Source organism: Delphinapterus leucas, chromosome 19, assembly GCF_059928025.1.
Source record: "Delphinapterus leucas isolate spDelLeu-1000000601 "Yukka" chromosome 19, BTC_Dleu_Yukka2, whole genome shotgun sequence".
In the NCBI taxonomy this organism is placed as follows: domain Eukaryota; kingdom Metazoa; phylum Chordata; class Mammalia; order Artiodactyla; family Monodontidae; genus Delphinapterus; species Delphinapterus leucas.
The window spans coordinates 21,363,588-21,384,925 of NC_143147.1; the positions used below are offsets into that span (position 1 = coordinate 21,363,588).

Here is a 21,338-nt window from a genome sequence, read left to right on the forward strand (position 1 = left end):
GCCCCTCGTCCCGGCCTGGAGCTGGAGCAGCCCAAGGCCCAGGCCAGCATGGCCCACCCCGGGCAGCCTCAGTTTTCCCCGGCGCAGGAGCCAGGCACCGTCTCACCCCTGGACCTGCCGGAGATGGAGAAACTCCTCACCAAGGTCGGGGGCCAGGATGACAAGCCCCTGAAGCTGTCCAAGTCCCCCTCGGGGGCTCTGGACCTGGAGCAGGGCTGCCACAGTCTGCCCTTCAAGGTGGTATCTGAGGGGCACCGGGAGGCCTCGCTCCCCCAGGCATCCTCCCGGGCCAGCTCGAGGCGGGCATCCTCCATTGCCACCACCTCCTATACCCAGGACAGAGAAGTTCCCAAAGATTACCTCGTCCTTGCCATCACCTCCTGCTTCTGCCCCATCTGGCCCCTCAACCTCATCCCCCTCATCTTTTCCATTATGGTAAGTGCTACTCTTTGTTCCAGGGCAGGGGCTGGGCCTGGGGTCAGCAGCCACGCTTCCCTGCAGGCACCAGTCTCCCTGCCTGGGAGGTAGAGAAAAGAGCTGGGTGCCGGGGGCTTGGGGGAAGATTCCCCTTCTCAGCTGGTCTATTACTCCCCCTTGGAGAGGGGTCCAGGGGCCTGGAGAGCTTCTGTTTGCTGTCCTCCTTCATCTCTGCTCCTGGGCATCACAGCTTGACTTTGCACACATCCCTGCTGGGAAGGGGATTCCAGAGAGCCACCTGGAGCTAAATTCTGCACAGAAATACAGCCAAGTTGGGGGTCTTGCCTTTGCAGGGGTTGGGGGCGTTTTCCCAAGGAGTCATTCCTGAGCGGGGCTGTCAATCAGCAGAGGTTGCAGCTGGCATGGGGTCCCAGGGCCCCATGTTCTCAGGAGGGGAGCCAGGCACACCCCCTGCTGTTCTGTCAGCCTCTGGCAGCTCTGGTTTCCAAGAGCAGGCAGTGGCTTCCCTGCCATGGACTGAGGGCTCCGGGGCCCCGCTGCCCCAGGGCTGCTCCTCTGGGGGTAACTTCTCGCTGGGGCTCTCTGGGCCTCGCCTTTGCACCGATTTCAGCATGTCTTCAGGGTGGGGGGGCCTGGGCCAAGGGTGGGAACACACGTGTGTCAGAGGGCATGGCTGGCCTGGCCAGGGAGGGGCATGGGGGCTAGTCCTTGCTTCCCACACACTCATGCTCTAGGGTTTTGGGTAAATTACCTTAGATCATCTCCAATCCAAGTCATCTGGATAGAGCTACTTACAGAGGAGCCACAGAAAATGTTGGTACATGTTGGCAAGTGACTTCTGTGGTCCAGGAGATTGTGAGAGAGAGACACAGAGAGAGGCTGGCAGGGAATGACTTTCAGAATGAGGTTAGCAGCAGGGGACAGTACACTGAGAGGGGAGACACTGTCTGCTTCCCCTCTGGAGTGACTCCCCTGCTGAGTCATCCATCATCGAGCCCCCAGGAGCTGTGGTCATTCCTGCTGCCCCATTCTCCTCTGAGAAACCCCTTATTTCCTCATACGTCTCTATCCACTTCACTGAGGCCCGGTCTCCAGCCAGGGGGGCCTTCCCCAACCCCCATCAAATCCAGCACCACCTGCCAGGGCTTTAGGGGACACTGGCAGGGACTTGGTGTGGGCAGAAGAGCCAGGGCTGGGCCAGGCCTTTGAGGAACTTCCCGTGCTGCCTGCTGCTCTTGGAGGCAGCTGGGGGCAGAGCCGGGCCACAGGGGTGCAGCCAGTGGCTGTGGGCAGGGCCAGCCTCTTGGTTACAGGGAGAAGCCCCAGGAGGAGAGACAGGCTTTGCGGAGGGAATCCACACAAGGACCCAGGAGAAAACGTTCGCTAGAATCCATCTCCTGCTGGGGGTGGCAGGGTGTGAGCTGGGTAGGAGCTGCCTTTGTCAAGGGAAACCTGGGCCCAAGGCTGTGAGACCACCGAACCCACCCCCAGTGCATTTCTACATCCTTCTCAGGTTCTTGAGTCAGGTCTGATGGTCACTGGGCCTGGGGCAGGGAATACAGTGCTAAACCAGATGCCATCACCAATCCCCACGAGCCTCCCGATCAGTGGGGAGAAACTTGTAAACAGATCCCTACAACACATTGCAAGAAGCACCCACGCTAGACAAAACCACAGGGTATTCTGTGGCCTCGGGCAAGTCACTCAAACATCTTTTCTCCTCAGTATTCCCATCTGCAAAATGGGTGTCAGCATAACACCTAAATTATAGAGTTGTGTGAGGGTGAAATGAGATGAGCCATACAAAGTGCTAAAGCACCCAGCACATAGTAAGTGCTATTACGTGATGGTAGTAATTAGGTGAGTGTCTCCCTGGCGGGGATGGGAAGCCATCACGTTTGTTGGTTTTTTTTTTTTTTTTGGCTGCGCCACACAACATATGGGATCTTAGTTCCCTGACCAGGGATCGAACTTGTGCCCCCTGCATTGGAAGCACGGAGTCTTAACCACTGGACCACCAGGGAAGTCCTGTTTGTTGTTTTTCTTAGAGCTTTGAAATATAATTCACATATCATACAATTCACGCATCTAAAGTGTACAATTCAATGATTTTTAGTATATTCACAGACAAGCGCAACTATAACCACAGTCAACTTTAGAACATTTTCCTCACCTCCAAAAGAAACCCAGGGCCTTTTTTCTTCCCCATCCCTTCCAAACCTGAGCAATCACCCATCTTCTTTCTGTCTCCATGGTTTTGCCTCTTCTGGACATTTTATAAGCAGACATACCTCGTTTTATTGTGCTTTGCCGCTATTGCATTTTTTGCAAATTGAAGGTTTGTGGCAACCCTGCATCGAGCAAGTCTATCGCCGCCTTTTTTTTTTCCAACAGCATTTGCTCACTTTGTGTCTCTGGGTCACATTTTGTTAATTCTCGAAATATGTCAAACGTTTTCATTATTATTATATTTGTCATGGTGACCCGTGATCAGTGATCTTTGATGTTACTAATGCAAAAAGATCACAACTTGCTGAGCAATGATGATTAGCATTTTTTAGCAATAAAGTGTTTAAAAATTAAGGTATGTACATTGCTTTTTAAGATACAGTGTTATTGCACACTTACTAGACTACAGAAAGGTATAAACGTAACTTTTATATACACTGGGAATCCAAAACATTTGTGTGAGTCACTTTTTTGTGATATTCACTTTTCTAGTTCATAGGACACTCCCATGCCCTGGCGAGGGAGGGGTCAGTTATTTATCTAGAGCTGAAATACTTAGTGCCACTCAAACAGTAGCAGGGGTGAAGAAGAGACAGAGAGTATGGAGAGTTAAGTCTCCATGCTGGTGTCTCCAGGTCCTGGCAACAGACTTCAGAGCTCCTCATCTGAAGTCTTCCCACTGGTTACCAAGTGAAGGATCAAGCCCTTGACCCCAGGGGAGAAGGAGACCCACAGCCCTGACAGCCTGGCTAGAGCTCACTGTCTGCAGAGCATGCCCTAGTATGAGGCTGATAGAGTCTAGCTAATTGTTCCCATTTACCAGATGAGGGAACTGAGGCATGTAAAACAGTGCCTTGCCCATGGTCACACAATTGGCAAGAGGCACATCACCTGGATACTGAATCCAGTGTTTTCTTCATGGCCCCACCCTGTATCTACCTCTGGGACAAGGATGGTGTGTCCCTCCCAGGAAAGGCAAACCTTTTAGGCATTTATGCAGGGAGGGAATAATTCTACTTCCTTCCCTCTTTTTCTCCCCCACCTCCCAGTAGCCTCCTCTCCACCACCCACTTACTCCATCAGTGGAAGACTAATGGACCAGCAGTGTCCTTCCCACTGTAGCTCCGACAGGGGCCTGCTGGGACCAGGGCTGGGATCAGGGGCTCTACCTTAGGAGCTGTGATCACAGGTGTCCAGGCCCAGGCCTGCTCAGCACCGCAGCTTCCTGTGAGCTTCCTGGGGTGGCCAGGGCAAGGTTGGCTTCATCCATTTTACCTCTGGGTCAGGATGAGAAATGGCCATGCTCCCCAATCCAGCAAGATCTCCTGGGCCCCAGGCAGTGGGCTTTCAGTTGTTGATAAAAGAAGCATCAGATAGACTTGGGTGTGTATCCCATCTCTATCCCTTTTAAGTCACATGACCACGTCCAAATCATTCAACCTCCTTCCTTAGCTCTAGTCTCCTCATCTATAAAATGTGTAATAAAACCACCTACCTCATAGGGCTGCTGGGAGGATTAAATGAACTAACGTGTGTGCCAAAGCCTGGAACATAGTAAATGCTTAATAAATGGAAGTGGTTGCTATTATTATTAATACTAAATGAAACTGCAATGTCAGAGGACAGGGCAAACCCCCAGTGAACAGGCATTTCTGGCTTTTAGCAATTTGGATATAATGGAGTCTCACCCCTCATTATAGCCTTGGGAAAGGTAGGCAGCCCTGTCTGTGGTTTTGGTTGCAGCCTCTGAGCAGTCCCTTCTCTGTAGGCTGTTCCTACAGCATGTGGGAGCGACGCAGAGATCCAGAGTGGCTTCAACGCTTCCTTACTTAGGCATTTTCAACAACTTAATTATTTAACTCATGTGTTGCAGGCTCATTCTCATTCATTTATGATTTATCCATTCACTCAACAAGAGTGCTAAGTCCTGACCAGGGCTGACGGTCAGCTGGTATGTAGGCATATGGCTTAAGATATTGACATCTTTTTTTCTCTTTTTTTTGGCCATACCTTGTGGCTTGTGGGATCTTAGTTCCCCAATCAGGGATCGAATCTGGGCCCTTGCAGCGAGAGCACGGAGTTCTAACCACCAGACCACCAGGGAAGCCTCTTGACATACTCCTGAATAAGTTGGTAAACAGCTGCGGTCTCAAGCCCCTAAGTCTTGCCAATCCCTCCCATCCACCACTGCAGCTGCCCTGACTCCTTCCCCAGGATCCTCCACCACCCCTTCCCTCTCTCCAGCAACAGGGGGGTTAAACTGTAGTCAGGGCATTTCAGAAACAATTGTATCTACCCAGAGAGAGTGCTGTGAAGCACATGGAGAAGCACATCCTTTTGCCTTGATCTACTGGGAGATGCTTGATCTCTGTGGAAGGGCCAATAACTGATCAGCCCTGGCACATCTCGTCAGTTCTCCTGAGATCTGCTAGGCCTTGGCCTGAGCCTCATGGGTGGAGAAAGCTCGTTCCTGAGAAGCTCTGTTGCCGCCCTCCTCTGGCTGGTTTCAGCCTCTAGCAGCCCTCAACAGCATCCTTCTCACCCTGTCCTCTCCCCAACCCCGCCTTGTCCTTGCCCCACACTCAAAACTGTTTTCAGTATCTTTCCTCACTGATCTATTAACCTGAATTCGTTTTCTCACTCACCATTCCCACCGTCACTGCAGTCACAAATGATCTATTAATTCCGTCATTACAACCATTACTGCAGTTATTATTAGTGTGCCTTCAACTTGAGCCGTTTGGTATAAGAGGAAGTGATGTCACTAACGGGGATGCAGAGCAGCTGGTAATTTACTCATAAAAAGAAATGAAGGGTTTTTCTCCATCCCTGCAAACAAGGGATGGATCTTTCATTTGGTGACTAATTGGGGAGGGGGGGTACTTCAGAAATGAGTGTCAGCTGGCAGTGGACAGCTTCTCATGTAAAATTAGGGCTCTCTTCTTAGAGGCAGTTACTATCCCTCCTTTCTACAGACTGGAAAACTAAAATTTACAGAATAGTCGTGAGGTTTACATTGCATAGAGTGCATAAAGTGTCTGACACAACAAAGAAGCCACAATCAGGTCTGCCCTGTTCCATGCAGCCAGTCCCACTGTGTCTCCTTCAGTGGCGTCCCTCAGGCTTGAAGGAACACGCATGACCTTCCATCAATCCAAGGATGCATGGATGGATGGCTCTGCGGACAAATAAGTGAGACTGGGCTCAGTATAACTGAAAAAAATTCTCTCTCCCTCTCACCTTTCTCCCTCACCTCTCATACCCAAGAAACTACCTGTGCGCCTCTCTCCGTGGCCCTGAATCATTACTGCACGGACTTTTTCTGGAAAATGGGGGGGCAGGACTCACCTTAAACCCTCTGCCCCTCCCCCTGATGCTATATTTACAACATAGAATGAGTCCTGGGTAATGATTCAAGGCAACCCCAGGATTTCTGAAGCTGAAATTCCTGGAAACCCCAGAAGTCTTTCTGTATGTTGCTCCCTCTTCCTCCCAATGTTGCCTCGATGTTGATGTCCTGAGTTTGGTGACCTGAGCTTGCCATCCATTAGAGCATTTTATCCTCTACCACTCCTATGAGGCAGGGATTGTTATTAGGCCATTTTACAGATGAGGAGATGCAGCTGGAATATAGAACACCAGGCAGGCGTGGTGAGAGAAGCGACTGGAGAAATGGAGAAAGGCCAGATCAAGAAGGGCCCCAACTGTCACAAAACGGAATCTGGATTTTGTCCTATAGGCACTGGGGAGCCTACAACTGGGTGAGACAAATAGAGGATTTCTTCAAGACAGGAGAGAAAAAGATCTAGTCAAGAAGGAGAGGGTGAAAAAAAAAAAAAAAGAAGGAGAGTGTGAAAAGACCAAGGCGTGATTGGTGCCCCAATGTCCCTGGGCAGCAGAGAGAGGCTGAGGTCTAGACTTGAGCTTGCATAGTTCCTGGCACAAGGTAAATGTTCAAATCATGCTAGGGATTATGACCATTCCAGTGGGAGTGGAGGAATCTCAGTGGGCTTCACAGAGGAGGTGGCATTGGAGCCAGCTGTTGAAGAATAGAGAGGATTTGGACTTGAGGTGTTATGGGGGAGCAGGAATGTGGGCGGGAGAAATAGCACGAGCAAAGGCAAGTGGAAGTCGGTGCTCATACCCTGAGCAGTTCAGATCGGCTAGACCCAGAGGTTGTGGAAGAGAATGGCAGAGGGTAAAACCAGGAAATGCAAAGCAAACCTGAGTTTGGACTCTGTTCTGCAGACAGTGGGGGGCCGAGGAGGATGCTGGACAAGAGTGATTGCCTCAGCCATCATCATCTCTCTGAGCTTTTGCCTCAGCTCCTGGCTCTCCTGTGATCCCCCACTACAGTCAGGGGGGTCTTTGGGAAACCTGCATCCAGTCATACCATCCTCTGCCCCCATCCTTCCATCTTCACTGGCTCTCACTGTTCTGGGATAAGGACCGACCTCCTTGCTGTATGGGCAGAGCCCTACCTGGCCTGGCCCTGCCCGCCTCTGCAGCCGCCTCTTCCTCACTGTCTCAGCCCCGGCTGCACTGGCCTTTGTCAAGTTCCCGCCTGCTTCCTTCAGTCAATAACGATTTATTGAACATCTACATATTTGTCACGTAGGGACTCCCTCTGGGCCTTTGCACATGCTGTTCTCTCTGTGCAGAACACTCTTCTTCCATTTGAAAAAAAAGCTATTTAATTCTTACTCATCTCTCATATCTCAGTCCAGATGTCCTCCCTTCAGGATGTGTTCCCTGACTCTCCCCTTTTATAAACTCTCATAGTACCAGGTACCTCTCCTTCGGAACGCTACCCACACTTGCAATTTTGCTTTTATTTGTGTGGTCACAATGGAGGCCAGCCTCCCTCCAAGGCTGTAAGCTCCATGAGCATAAGAACCGGGGCTCTCTTGTACACTGCTGCATCCCAGGGTCTTAGCACCATGCCTGGCATGAATATCTATAGGGTGAAATGGTGGTGTGGGGAGTAGAATGGAGAGGAAAAGAGCTTGGAGCCAGGGGGACCTTCAGGAGGCTCTTGTCATGGCTTGAGTGAGAAGTGGCCCCTGGAACTAGGGCAAGTGCAGCGAAGCTAGAGAGGAGAGTTGCAATGGAATTGACTAGGAGAGGAAACTAATTAGTAGAGTGGGATGGGAGGGGAGTTATGACCAAGTGGGAGGACTCCAGGCTGTTGCCAATAATTGGGGCTTGAGCACGTGGAAGGAGGAGTGCAAGGCAAGGAGCAGATCTGGGAAGTAGGAAGCTGTGGTTTGGGGCAAAGTGAGTGAGGTCACACTGGGGCAGGCAGCTGGCACTGGCCTGGAAGGAGCTTGGCACAGGGAACCACGGGGTGGAGGTGGGGAATCAGAATTCTGAGAGATGAAGACAGGACCCAGGAGACGGGGGGTGCCCCAATGAAGAGAACAGAGGGGGAAGTGTCGCTTCTGTGAACTTCAGCGTCTTTAAAAATGGGCAACACTGCCAACCTCACAGAATGATTCTGAGGCTAAATGAGAACATTCAGGCATAGTCGTCAGTAAGCTGCGCGGCACAAAGTAAGGGCTCAATACATCTTTGTCATCATCGTCACCATCACCATCAAGGTACTTGATGGTTCCATGCTGAACTCAGGAGCCTCCAATAATCAGAACATAAAATAACCAAATAAATGGCCTGAGGTCTTGTAAGTAGTCACACCTTTAGTAGACTCCTGCCTGTGCCTGTTCTATCAATAGAAGCCCAAGTTCTAGAGCTGGAGGAATCTGGAGATCCCAGGCCAGCCTGGGCAGTGGTGAGGGGGGAGAGGCTTGGGACACACCTCCTACTGCTTCCCCCCGGACCCCTCATGATCCTATCTGTCCCTATGTCTTCTGTCCATCCCCATCCTAACCCACCTGATTTCACCCAATTCAATAGGGCCAAGAGAAGCCGAGCTCACTGAGAAGGAGTGAAATATCAGATAGGGCCCCTGTGAAGCCATACATGGCTCCGCCCCAGCCCCAGCCTTCCTGGTTCAAACCCCAAATGCCTCGCCTTTCTGGTGTGATCTGGGAAGTGGACTTGGTCGAACAAGCATGTGGTTCCTGGGTGGGATATAGGGAGAGGGAAGGCCAGTGATTTCTTTCCTTTTATGGCAAGAGGGGGCTCACAGAGGAAAAGAGGCAGGTATGTGAGGACATAGAAAAAGCCACAGGGGCTGCCTTAGTGCAGCTGTAGGAATGAGCCTTGGGCTGGGGTCCGCAGGGGCCTGGCTTATCTCTCCTGCCAGCTCAGCATGGCCTGGGCCTGGTCCACCCTCCCAGGCCCTCGGTCTCCACTATACCACCCTGCCCGTCACTGTCCTGAGATAACACCCTGCATTGCTTGGTCATGCTTCCAGCTGTCCCCAGCCAGCGAGGGGCAGGCTTAGTTACGGGTCTCCTCAAGAGGTCTGGCCACTGGAGTCCAGGCCACTTCTCCTGAAGGAGCCCCCTGCCTCTCCCCTATGGAGGCTGCTGGAGTGTGGGCCGCAGTGGGGACCGGGTGTGTTCCAGAGGCTCAGTAAGGGGCCCCCTCCAAGGCTGCCAAGGACAGCCTTCCTGAGGTCTCTGCCACCTTCTCTCTGCAGTCTCGAAGTAGCATGCAACAGGGAGACCTGGACGGGGCCCGGAGGCTGGGCCGCCTGGCCGGGATGCTCAGCATCACCTTCATCATCCTGGGGGTCGTCATCATCATCGTGGCCGTGACTGTCAACTTTGCAGGTGAGGCCCAGCCGCACTCCAGCTTACTCAGTGAGGACTGTGGAAGGCTGTGGCCCAGCGCCCTGGGACAGGGGTGCTGGTGGGGAGAAGGGTAAGAGCACGTGTGGGCCACAGCCTTTTCCTCTCACTCAAGGAAAGCAACCCAGTCCCTGCAGGGACTGGCTGAGTGGGGTTGGCTTTCTGACTTTCTAATGCCTGGAGAATAGATCACTAAGAAAGGGCGTGGTAAGAGCACGTGCCCAGGAGTCAGAGGCTACGAGCTCTAGTCTCAGCTCTGATGGTCCTGGGTCCTGCACCAGGGTCTGCCTGGGTTGAGTCTCGGGGTTTTCACGTCGAAAGCGGTAGGAAGAAGCCTCCAGCACAGAGGCTTTTGTGAGCATCACCTGAGATGATGCATGTGACTCTGCTTTGTAAACTGGGGACCTGCCAGACAGCATCCCTGATGAGACAGCCAGGACCTACTGGAAGTAAACCATGCACGTGCTGGAATTCAGGAAGCAACACTTTTGTGAGTGCCCAAAGGTGGCCCAGGGAAGTTATCCAAGCAGGACGACCATTTTCAAAGGTGACACTCAGCTGCTCACAGAGCCCAGGCAGCTTTGAGAATTTCTGGGCTATGCAGGTCAGTGTTGTCCATTTCCCTCTCGTCACACTCACATTGGGAGCCTCCAAGCATCTCTGCCCCTTTGGTGATCAACATAAGCTGTTCCCCTAAAGACCTTGCCCCTCAATGTGTGCTCCACGGGCCAGCAGCCATGGCTGCTGACACCAGGAAAGGGCTGGAAATACAGAATCTCAGGCTCCACCCAGACCCACTGAATCAGAATCTGCGTTTTAATAAGATTCCCAGCCCAATCGTTATAGTTTGGGAGGCACTGATCTGGAATACAGAGTTTTCAACTTGGGGTAGAAAGCCTGGGATTCAGCTGTGGGGTCATGGGGAACCTTGGCCTCATAGGAGAGGGAAGAGTTCAGGTCTGTAATCAGTCTGCCTGGGTTCAAAATGCAGGTCCTCCACTTCATCTGTCTGAGTGGAAGCATGTTCCATAATCTCTGAGTTTGACAGGTGTACAGGTGCCTGAGAAGCAGGAACCCACTAGCCCAGGGTATGAGCCTCAGTATCACCTTCTGACGTCTCAGTCTCTTTGTTCTGCTGCTGCTTGTCACCTTAGCCATGACTCTTTCAATGGCAAGTGACAACCACTGGACTCAAATTGGCAAAGGGGACTGTTTAGTTTTCACTAAAATATTCAAGCAGCGATGGTTCTAGCCTCAGGGGTCCACGTGCCTACCTCCGAACCAACCACCGAGGCCCCGGTCCTGTCCTTGGCAGGAGCTCACTTCCACCGGGAGCCTCCAGCCAACTCACCCCGGTACCATTTCCCGCTAGGAAACAAAGACTCAAATCCTCAAAAAAGGGACCGGAAGACCCTATGTTCTGAGCTCTGTTCTGCCATACCTGTTCTTTTCTTTACAGTTCAGAAGAAATAAACCTAACTAGGGGGCTGTGCTAGCAGAAGCAGGCCCCCGCCCACTGGAAAGCTCCGCACCCACATGCCCCATGTACCTCGGAGTACAGGATGGTGACTGCCAAGTGCCCACCTGTCCCCCAGCTCCAAAAGTACAAACTTGGAGGGAAACCCCCAAGTCACCCCATTGCCAGCCCACATCAAATGGGAAAGCAAGAGGAAGAAAGGAAGGGAGGAAATAAAATTGACTGTGAAACCAGTGAATACTGTGGTTTAATCTCAGATGCACGTCCCAGCATCTTAACCCCAGGGTTCTGGCTGGTTTCTCATCCCCACGATTTCCTGGGACCTGCCAAGCAGCACATACTGCCAGAGTGAGAAGAAACCAGCCCCACAAGCAAGACTACAGCGGGGAGAGAGGTAGCACAGTCCCTGCGTGTCTGATGACCGGGAGAAAAGACGCGGGCCTTTATTATCTTTTGTATTTTTCTTGAGGCAGGATAAAAAAGACTGTTTGCATGCCTTGTGCCACGTGCCTGCTGCGATCCCAGCCAGTACCCTGAGCTCAGAGGCCAAGCTTCTGCTCAGCACATGCCCTGGAACCCCTCGGACACACAGGATGTGCAGCTGCTCTGGAAAGAGGCAACAGCCATACTTCAATCCTACATCCATCGCAGGGTGGAGGCACCGAGCGGAATGTTGGTGGAGACAGAAACGGGGACAGCATGACCCATAGACCTCTTCCCAGACATTTCAGCTTCACGAGCATCTCGGCTGAGAAGTCTGGTGTCAGAGCATCTGCCAGGCTGACGCAGACTGCCTCTAGTCCCTACCTGGGCTGTAGCCTGGGGCACCAACCAAGAACTCCCGGGGCCTGACCTTGTCTCCAGGACAGCCAGTGAAAAGGAACCCAGGCTTGAGCTCTCATCCTGACAGGCCCTCCCTGGCTGTCTGGGGCACAAACTCGGAGTTTCATGCAGAGGGGCTCAGGGTCCCCATGCAGAGTGGCTCAGGTGGGGCCTGGGCTCCCAGCTCCCAGCCCAGCTGCATCTGATGCTCTGTGCCTCACCCTGTGCCCCTGGTCAACCACAAACAGCGAAGGCTTTCCCTGGAGCAGGCTTTGGGACCACCCCTGGGGAAAATTCCCATGGGCTCCCAGGTCATTAGGGGTGTTTGTGCCTTCTGCAGGGGCATGGGCCAGAGTTTTTATGAAGGTTTGTTGTTCATGGGGTCTAGAGAGTTTCAAGATAGAGGGAAGAGCTTGGCTGAAGGGTCCCATCTTTGGGGACCCGGGCTTAGGAACACATCCACATGCCCAGAATCAGGGGCCCGGACACCATGGCCTTTGTCTCAGGACCTAATGGGACACCTGGAAGGAGTTAAGCAGGGCCCCTCAGATTTCTCCCTGGTCTTTCTTGCTCCTACTTCCCCTGTTGGCTTCAGCCCCCAAACCCTTGGAGAAGGATGCTACAGGCCTTCCCACCCTGTGAGGCCCTGCCTAGCAGCTAGGGTTCCAGGAGGTTGGGTGGGCAGGTTCTCAGGGCCCCAAGTTGGCCAAGAATGTTTCCTCTGTGCCTGTTCAGGACCCTCATGCCTCCTTTCAGGGTCCCTGCCCGTCTCTCCCACCCTCCTCAGAGGCTCCTGAGGAGGGAGCACGTCAGCACAGAGGCTCTGTCTGCTGGGAGGGGCTCTGGGTCCTGGGTGCAGCCCCAATCCTTCTAGGAGGGCCTGTATGAACGAGGGGAGGGTTCAGGGCCCAGGGGCATGGGCAGATCCCTCTAGGGCTGGCGTTCCTGTGTCAGTCACCCACCCAGGGAATAAACTCCAACCTCTCCCGACCCTAAAGGAGGGACCAGCTGGATTTGCTTTATGGGAACTTTGAGGCCAAAATAGAAATGCCCGTGTTTGTCGGGGGGGGGAGGAAGGGGATAAGCCCAGAGTATCTGTGTCACTTTCAAGGTCAGTCAGGCCAGGGGAGTCATGATGAGGTCTATGAATCTGACATTCACCGGCCCCCACCCTGGAAGGAGGGGTCATGAGTCAGCTGTCTTCCGGCAGGTCCCAGGGGTCCCCAGCTTCAGCACCCCAGGGAGAAGAGAGCAGTGAACCAGACTGTTTAGGCATGGTCTTGTGGGAAAATGATGGCAGAGGTGGGACCGCGGCCTCTGTGTGCCCTGGGACCGTCACGCACACCTAGACCTGCCCCCCCATCTACAGTCTCACCCACAAAAACAGGCCCTGCCACGCACGCACTCCCACAGATACACACACTGGTTCCTACTCCAAACCCAGGATAGTGGAGAAGGAGAGAAGCCACAGCAGATCACTGCAAACGCAGGCACGGCAGGAGCATCCTTCCGTTCAGGCGAGAACGACTTGAGAGTTTTCTAGTCATACTAAGGATGTAGCTCAGAGGCCTCCAAGGTGTGTGGGAGGGGCAGAGGCCTCGGGAGACCGGCCCTTCCAGCAGAGAGGAGCCCAGGGCCAGAGGATGGGAAACCCTTCAGAGGTAAGGCTGGGATGGAGGGACCCTGCTGCCTCCCACCCACAGGTCTCCTGACACCCCCAGGCCTCGTTGAACATGAAGGGACAGTGGCCCTGCCATCCTAGCGCCTTCGTGGGTCCAGTACTGGCTGCATGAACACAGTGGTCCCCTGGCTTGGGGCACTGACCCAGCCCCTCCCCAGGTCCCCTAGGGAACAGCAAGCACCACCCCCTGACCACCACCAGCCCCCACTCACCAGTTCTCTCCTCTGTATTTCTCGGCATGGAAAGAAATAAAGCTGACCGTCCACGCCCACCGAGGGTCTGTTTGTGCCGCTGGGTTCAAAGGGTTCCAAACAACTTGGGGGGCACTGGGGAGCCTGGCCATCCAGGGGCTCCATGACCACCATGAAGCATTCCCCTGGGCAAGCCATCTGTTCTCACCCAGCCTCAGTTTCTCTGGTGAGCGATGCTGGTCTTCCCTTGGTCGTTCCTTCTGCCTCTGAACAAAGGTCTCAGGCACTGAAGAGGGCAGGAGGCTGTGCTGGCGTCTTACAAACCTTGGTAAATCCACACAGCCATCCGAGGGGGTCGCTAGTGTTATCCTGGGGTTCCGATTAGTAAACTGAGGTTCAGACACTGGGCCCGGGTCACACCGTGCCTGGCATGCAGAAGGTGCTGAAGAAATGTTGGTGAACTGACCGTATCCCTAGGTGTGACCCCAAAGTTGGCTTCTTGCCGCCGTGCTTTGCTGCCTGGAGAGCAAAGGCTGTAGGGGGCAAAGGGCGTAGGGGGACATGTGTCTGAGATTCAGCAAGGGAAAAGCTGCAGCTTCCACAATGCAGAAAGCCTGAAATCACGGATGGCTGCGCCCTCTCTCCACCTGGACTCCCCACCTGTGAACGGTGCGGTGATCCTCTCTGCACACCCACAGGGCTGGCGGAGACCCAGTGGCGTGTCCTGGTGAACCGTGAGGGCTGGATACACATGGGGAAGGCCAATAACAATTTCCCAAGGCACAGCCAGGAGAGCACCCTAGAACCTGGGAGGTGCTGGGCATCCCAGGCTGGCCCTTGAGACTCTGCTCCCCTCCATCCCCAGCCCTACCTGCCTCTCCCTAACCCATGACAGGAGACCACCCCGCGTGCCCAGGAGAGGTCTCTGGCCCAGGCCTCAAACCTTCATTCCTTGGCTGTGTCAACTTGAGCAGCCCTGGCCTCTCTCTGGGCCTCAGTCTCCAGATAAAGGAGTGAGCTGTGCGGGTCTAGAGCGGGCTTCTCAATCCCTCCCGGCGGCATGCTGGAATCACCTGGGAGCGTGGGCCACGCTGGTGCCTGGCCGCCACTCCTAGTGAATCAGGTTTAAGTGGTCTGAGGTGTGGCCTAAGCTTCCAGAGCCTTTAAAGATTTCCAGGTGATCCCAATGGTCATTTGAAGTTGGGAGCTATGGGGCTGGGCCCTCGAGACTTACTACTCAGCATTAATGGGCGTCGCCAGGAGCGGTCAGAAATGCAGAAGCTCAGGCCACACCCCGATCCAGAATCTCTGCCCTTTCACAAGATCCCCAGTGGTTCCTGTGCACTGAAGTTGGGGACGCTCTGGGCTAGACGCCTGAAGCCGAGTCACGTGGGCCAACTTGCTGCAGTCTCCCCTTAGGCCGTAACTTCTGCGGGGACGGGTCTTTTATCTCCCCTCTAAAAATAATAATTGTTTTCCTTTCTTTTTCGGCCACTCTGCGCGGCTTGTGGGATCTTAGCTCCCCAAACAGGGACGGGACCCGGGCCCTCGGCAGTGAGAGCACAGAGTCCTAACCACTGGACAGCCAGGGAAGTCCCATTCTCCTTTCTTTCTTACAAGGGTCTACTGAAACAAATGGAGAGAATCTAGGCAATACTGAGAAGCAAAGAGAAGGACCTTAAGAGAAACCCCAAATAAGTTGGGGGGGGGTCTCATAGCAGAAAAATTCTTCACCCTGTTTCCCAGAGTGTTTGTGAAACTGAGTTCCTCTTTAACGGAGTTCCCTTAACGAGTTTATGATTGATCTCTCTCTCCAACACTTTATTCCCTTTCTTGTTCCCTCTGACCCCAACCCTGAGCGAACTGAACATTAATCAACCAGAATCAGATGACTCAGACTGCTGTTGTGAATATCAACACCAATGTACTAGAACTGCTGTTATAGATCTCGTCATTAACCTGCAAATTCAGGTCATTTCTCTAGGGCAAGATGAGCTAACAGACCCCCGAGCCACAGACCACCTGGCCTGGGAATCCAGAGACATCCTGACTCATGAACCTATGATTAAGAAATGTCACAAGACAATGATTAATCCCAGCCAGTTTGTTATTCCCTTTAAAAGAAACAAACGAACTGCTAACTCAAAGACCAAGTTGGAGTGGACCTGAGGCCTGTCTCCCAATCCCTTGCTGGGTGCTCTGTAATAAACCTTTACTTTGCAGCAAATTCCTGCTGTCAGAGTCTGGCTTTCTGTGCTGTGGGCACACTAGCCCTTTGCTCCGTTACATTTGCCTGTGAGGCTGCAGCGCGCAGAAGGTGGCCTGTGTGGGTGTGGGTATGTGTGGGTGGTGAGTGTGCCCCCAAAGCACAAGTCCCTAGGAAGCCAGGACCTTCTCCCCTCTCCCAGCCTGTCACCCCTCACCCCCACCCCACGCACCGGCTAGAACCTGCATGGGGCTGGCGGAGGCAAGTAGGTGTTTTAAAGCTGCTTGGATGGAAAGTTCTACTCACAGTCAAAATGAACACCCTGGTTCTCTTGGGTCTCCATCCCCCAGCCCCTAGGCCCTGGAGGAAGCGTGAGGAAGGGACCTTGAGAAGCTGTGATGCCTCTTGCACCCCTATCCTCTGGCAGAAATTCCTATTCCCAGGGTTGGCCCAGGTACACATGGTTCCCCTGTACTGATGGCCCAACGGGCCCACTGCAGGCAGAGGAAGTACGGAAATTGTAAAAGGCCTCCCCTTCCTGGCTGTGTTTGTAGCCCACTCCCAGCCTGGAGCCCTGAGGACAGCTGGATTGCAGAGGCCCGGGCACAGCTGACTTCCCCCACTGGCCTGCCCACACCGCCCCACTGCGACAGGGCTGCCGAGGGTCCCTCCCTGGAGCCGGGGGACGGAGCTGGTCAGCTAGAAGCTGGGCCCTGCCAGGGTTTCTGCCTCCTGCATTATTGATCTGCTGCCTGGCCGTGGACGTGAATAATTCATCAGAGCAGGAAGCCTGAGGATCGCAAACTCTAGGCATCTGGGCCCCTCCCCACCTCGAGCTCTGGGTTTACTCTGCTCTGCCTAACGCGCTTCTAGGAAGGCCCCTGCTGATTCTCCAGTTTCTCCTCCTGCCAACAGGGCAGGCTTAGAAAGACCTCGAAGGTTTGGGGTTGCAGCGAACCCAGCTGCCCAGAGCTCCGGGAGCAGAGCGTCCATCCCCACCATGCTCTGGTCACCGGGGACTCGAGGCACACGGCCTGAGCCCGTTAGCCCCTCTGATTAGGAGGAGGAGTCCTGTGTGACAAGGCCTAACACCAGCCGACCCGCAGCACCTGCTCAGTAAACACGAGTCATTACTGCTGTTGAGGCCATTTGTCATAAATGGGGGATTCTTTGCTGCCGAGGTCTTGGTGAAAGGCTGAGGGCCCCAGCTGGGAAGGAGGTGAGCATTGGATGATGGATGAGCATGCTTGGGGTGGGGGGCGCTCAGCGCACAGGGGTGTGGGACCCCCGGATGTGGGTGCCTGGGAGCGGGGCTGGTGGGGCAGGGGGTGGTGGTAGTGGGCAGTATTGAAAGAATGACTCAGAATCCCTCCAGTGATTTTCCCTCTGACCGAATTTTTCCAAACCACAGTGTCAGGGGCTTCAAATCCCCCAGGGAGAGGCAGGGGGTACTGCACGTGTTGGAATCTGCCCGTTCCCTGATGCTGGGGCTTTTGCGCTGAGTTCTGTTTGATGGTTCCACTTAACACGTATTTAGTAAGGGTGATGTCAGTGTACAGTCTCAGGTCAAACTCAGGTGTGCAAGAAATGTTTGCTTTTTTTCTTTATAATTCAGTTTAATCTCTCTTTTGTCTCCATTCTGCCTAGTTGCAGAAAACATAAGCCCAGTCATTTCAGAGTTCCTTCCCCTTTCCCTGGGGATGACAGCAGGCCGGGGTGTCCAGGACACAGGTGGCAACAATCTGGTCCTTGGTGTCGTCTAGAGGCATCCCCGTTCTATCACCCTCAGTCCCTGCAGATGGTTGCTGAGTCAACCTTCAATGTGCTGAAAATATTTACTATCTGGCCTCTTACAGAAAAAGCTTGCCTATCTCTGATTCAGAAGGATTTCTCCAAATGTTCTATTTATGATTTCTCCACCCTGGGCTATAAGGAAAAGTGTCAAGTCTGACAGTAGATGGCAAATACTCTTTCAAAGCAAGAAAAAGCAATTTCGTACTCTTCAGCAATTGCTACTAAAAACGAACTGCAAACAGTAAGCATGATAATAATAATGCTGGTTTCCATGTTGGTCATGTCAGCTCTTTGCAGGCCACATGATCTCTGTTGCAACTTCTCAACTCTGCTGTTGTAGCACAAAGGAGCCATGGACAATACACAAAGGAGTATGGCTGTGCTCCAATAAACCTTTGTTTATAAAAACATGGGGTGCACGGGAATTGGCCCATCGGTTGTAGTTTGCTAACCCTGCTCTAAACCCACTCAATATATTAGTTTCTGTGGCAAGAACAGGCTAGCTTTTCATTAAACCCATTTTCCTTTGAATCTTGGGCACCTAGCTACATTTCCCAGCTTCCCTTGCTGTTAGATGTGGCCATGGGACTAGGTTTTGGCCAAGTGAATGTGAATGGATGTGATGTGTTTCATTTCCAGGCCTGGCCCTTAAAAACCTCCCCCAGAATCCTCCATCTCTCCCATCTGCCAGCTGATATCAACTCCCAGGGAAGCCTTGGAAGCTGCTCATTGAAGACAGCAGAGATGCTGTCACCCTGGGTCCCTGGATGACTACACGGAACAGAGCCCCCCTCCTCAATCCCAGGCTACTCATTGGACTTATACATGTTATGCCACCTAAGATTTCAGGGTTTATCTGTACCTAATTCAATTTCCTTTCTTTTTTCTACCCATTTTACAGATGGGAAAATAAGCTGAGCTAATTTAAGATGTGAAACATCAAGGTATTGGCTAAGTAATTTAAGTAATGTCAAGTTATAGTTCATTCGCTGAACAAATATTTGTTGGCCTACCATGTGCCAGACACTGTGCTGAGTGTTGGGTATACTATGCTGAACAAAACCCACCTGGGTGCCTACGCTCAAGGATTTTATGGCCTAGTGTCTGGAGAGATTAAACAAATGAATACATAATCACAATCTGTGATGGGTGGTAGAAAGTGTCTATGAAAGTACGTGATGGAGGGAACTAACACAGATGATGGAATCGGGGAAGCACTCCCTAATGAAATGACATTTACACCAAGTCCCGAAGGAGTTTCCCAGGTGTGGAAGTGGGGAGGGTATTGAGGCAGAGCCAGGCCAACGGCTGGCACGGGCCAAGGTCCAGGTGGGAAAGTGCTGGGCTTATCACGTGGCAATATTAGGAAGGCCAGTTAGTGCACCTGCCTCCTGGCCCATCGGTGATTAATCCCTTATTGTAGGTAGATTAATGACCGTGCTGGGGCTGACTGGTCATTTCCCACGATAAACACCATTTAAAGAAGAACAAACGAAAAGTCAGATCACCAGTATCTAAACTGGAAGCAAACATGGACTGTAATTCAGTCCAATCCGAAAGCTCTTACTGCAAACTCCCAAGTGCCAGGCCATGGGTGGGAATCAGGGGCAGGGAGAGGAGATAGGAAATGCAGTCCCCATGTCCAGGAGATCTGGGGGCCTCCGAGGAGGTGTGGGAAGCCCGCCAGGTGCTGGAGACACAGTGACCACCCAACAGGGAGACAGAGAGGCTGAGGGCAACATGCCTCGGCCCTGTGGTCGAGAAGGGGTCTCCACAGAAAAGGGCTCTGTCGTCAAATAGATCCGGAAAACACTGAGTTAAATAAAGCCAAATACAGTCGTTTGACTGTGACACTCCTCAGAGCCTTGAACACATCGACGTGCAACATGAATCTGTGAGAGAGGGTAGCGACATGGTATTTCCTAAATTTAATGCACCACCAAGCCCTTTCTTTGAGGTGCATTTTCTTGCGAACCTACTATAGATTTGCTAAGCCAAGCATTTCCCTGTTATTGAAGACTCTTTGTAAACATCTTTTGTAGTGGCTGTATAATAGGTATAAACCATCACTCATGTATTTACCTATCTTTTCTCCCATTGTGGGGCATGTAGGTATTCAGTTTTTCGCTCTCCATTTTTTTTTCCTGCCTATAATTTAAAAACAGGGCTTAAGCACTAGGGGAGGAAATTCTGAAAGTGCTCCAGGAGCATCTCTTGCTACTCAGGCCTCACTGGGTTCTGTTGCTCTCAGGAACTAGGGAGAAGAGCAAGGCTGGGGTGGGGGGGTGGGGGCCTGACTCGTCGCCATGGCAACCACAGGGTCAGGAAGAGGGAAGATGTTGGCAGGTGGGACTACACAAGGAAGCTCCCAGGGTCTGGTGGCTGGGACCCTGAGCCCTGAGGCTGACTAGGTCTGACTGCTGGGGAAGCCCCCTGGGAATGATGGATGGGCCACTAAACTGCTTTTACTTTCTTCATGGCTACTGGCAGTGCCAGGCTACCAGCCAGAAGCCTCCTTCTCCACATGAATTTGCCTGCTGGGGCAAAGTGGGAGGCAGAGGTCAGGAGCTGGGAAAGTGGGTGGCTGGGAGTAGATTAGCCCACATTCCTGCCTTCTCACTGGATGGAGAATTTTCCTGTACACATTTCTTAACCGGGTTTGAATTCTAGGATCCTCAAGGAAGTTTTAACAAGGATCCCCTGGTGCACAGTTGCCTGTCAGGGGAAGAGGTTTCTGGGTGAGAGGAGACTTGGTCTCCTTGGGACTGTCCCAGTAATGCAGTGGGCAGGAGGGCAGTGGTGCAAACGCCAGTGTCCCAGAGGCCTCTGTCTGCTGCTGCAATGCTCGCCTGAGTCTCAGGCCCCTCAGATGCGGTCAACAACCCTCCTCCATGAGAACTTTCTGTGCTCCCCGGCCCATGCAATATGCATTCTTTAAACTTTTTTTTAAACATGAAAACTAAAGAAGTAATAGACACCACACTGATATCAGCAGTCACACATGGGGTAGGGGAGTGGCACTGGGGCAGTGATCAAGTTTTTATTCCATATACCTCGTATCCATGGAATCTTACAGCAAGTGTTTATATCTGTATTACTTGGACAATTTATAATTTAATTAAAAAATCTTCCCCATAATCCATTAGCTGAAGCAATCAATGTGAATATCTGAGTATATTTCTTCTAGGCTTTTAAAAAGGAATTTGTTTTTAATATACAGCGAGTTGCTTTATAATAAAAGGGCTCATCTAAGTGCTCTTAGCATTGTAGCTGGACTTTGCAGCACTTTTAATTAACAGGCCCCTTCCATTCCCTCAAGCCCACCTCCTTACACGTGCCAGTCTCAGCACTACAACACGGGCGCCACGGGGGCAGGATGGAGTGGGTGCTGTCAGAGGGGCTGGAAGCCCCCAGAAGCTCTTCCCCTCCTTGGACTGACCTACTGGCCAGACAGGTCTCCAGAAAAGCTCTGTCCATCATCCGTCAGCATGGCCTCCAGGACCTCCCCAGGGCTCACTTCTGACCTTTGCTTTGGAGTCAGTGCTTGCCCTTGGTCCTTGCCCTAGAACCGGATGCTTCTGTCTGGCTCTTGTCTGGAGTTTCCTCTCAGCCCCAGCCCCAGGCCTCCTGGCTGGAACCCTGCCCTCCCATGACCCCAGCTGGAGGCAGATGCCCCTGGTACCTCCTTCCCCTCCTGAAGTTGGAGCTCCTTTCTCTTTGCTCACCTTTTTGAGGGGCTGTAGTT

The 21,338-nt window shown here is 52.7% G+C and overlaps 1 protein-coding gene across 1 annotated transcript; it reads left to right on the plus strand.

The window, feature by feature from the left end:
- On the plus strand, positions 1 to 11,751 carry TRARG1 (trafficking regulator of GLUT4 (SLC2A4) 1). Its single transcript, XM_089900147.1, has 4 exons — positions 1 to 435; positions 9,272 to 9,495; positions 11,157 to 11,293; positions 11,492 to 11,751. The coding sequence occupies exons 1-4, from the start codon at positions 49 to 51 to the stop codon at positions 11,749 to 11,751; spliced, it is 1,008 nt and encodes a 335-aa protein (XP_089756273.1). The 5' UTR covers positions 1 to 48.
- Positions 11,752 to 21,338: the final 9,587 nt, after the last annotated feature.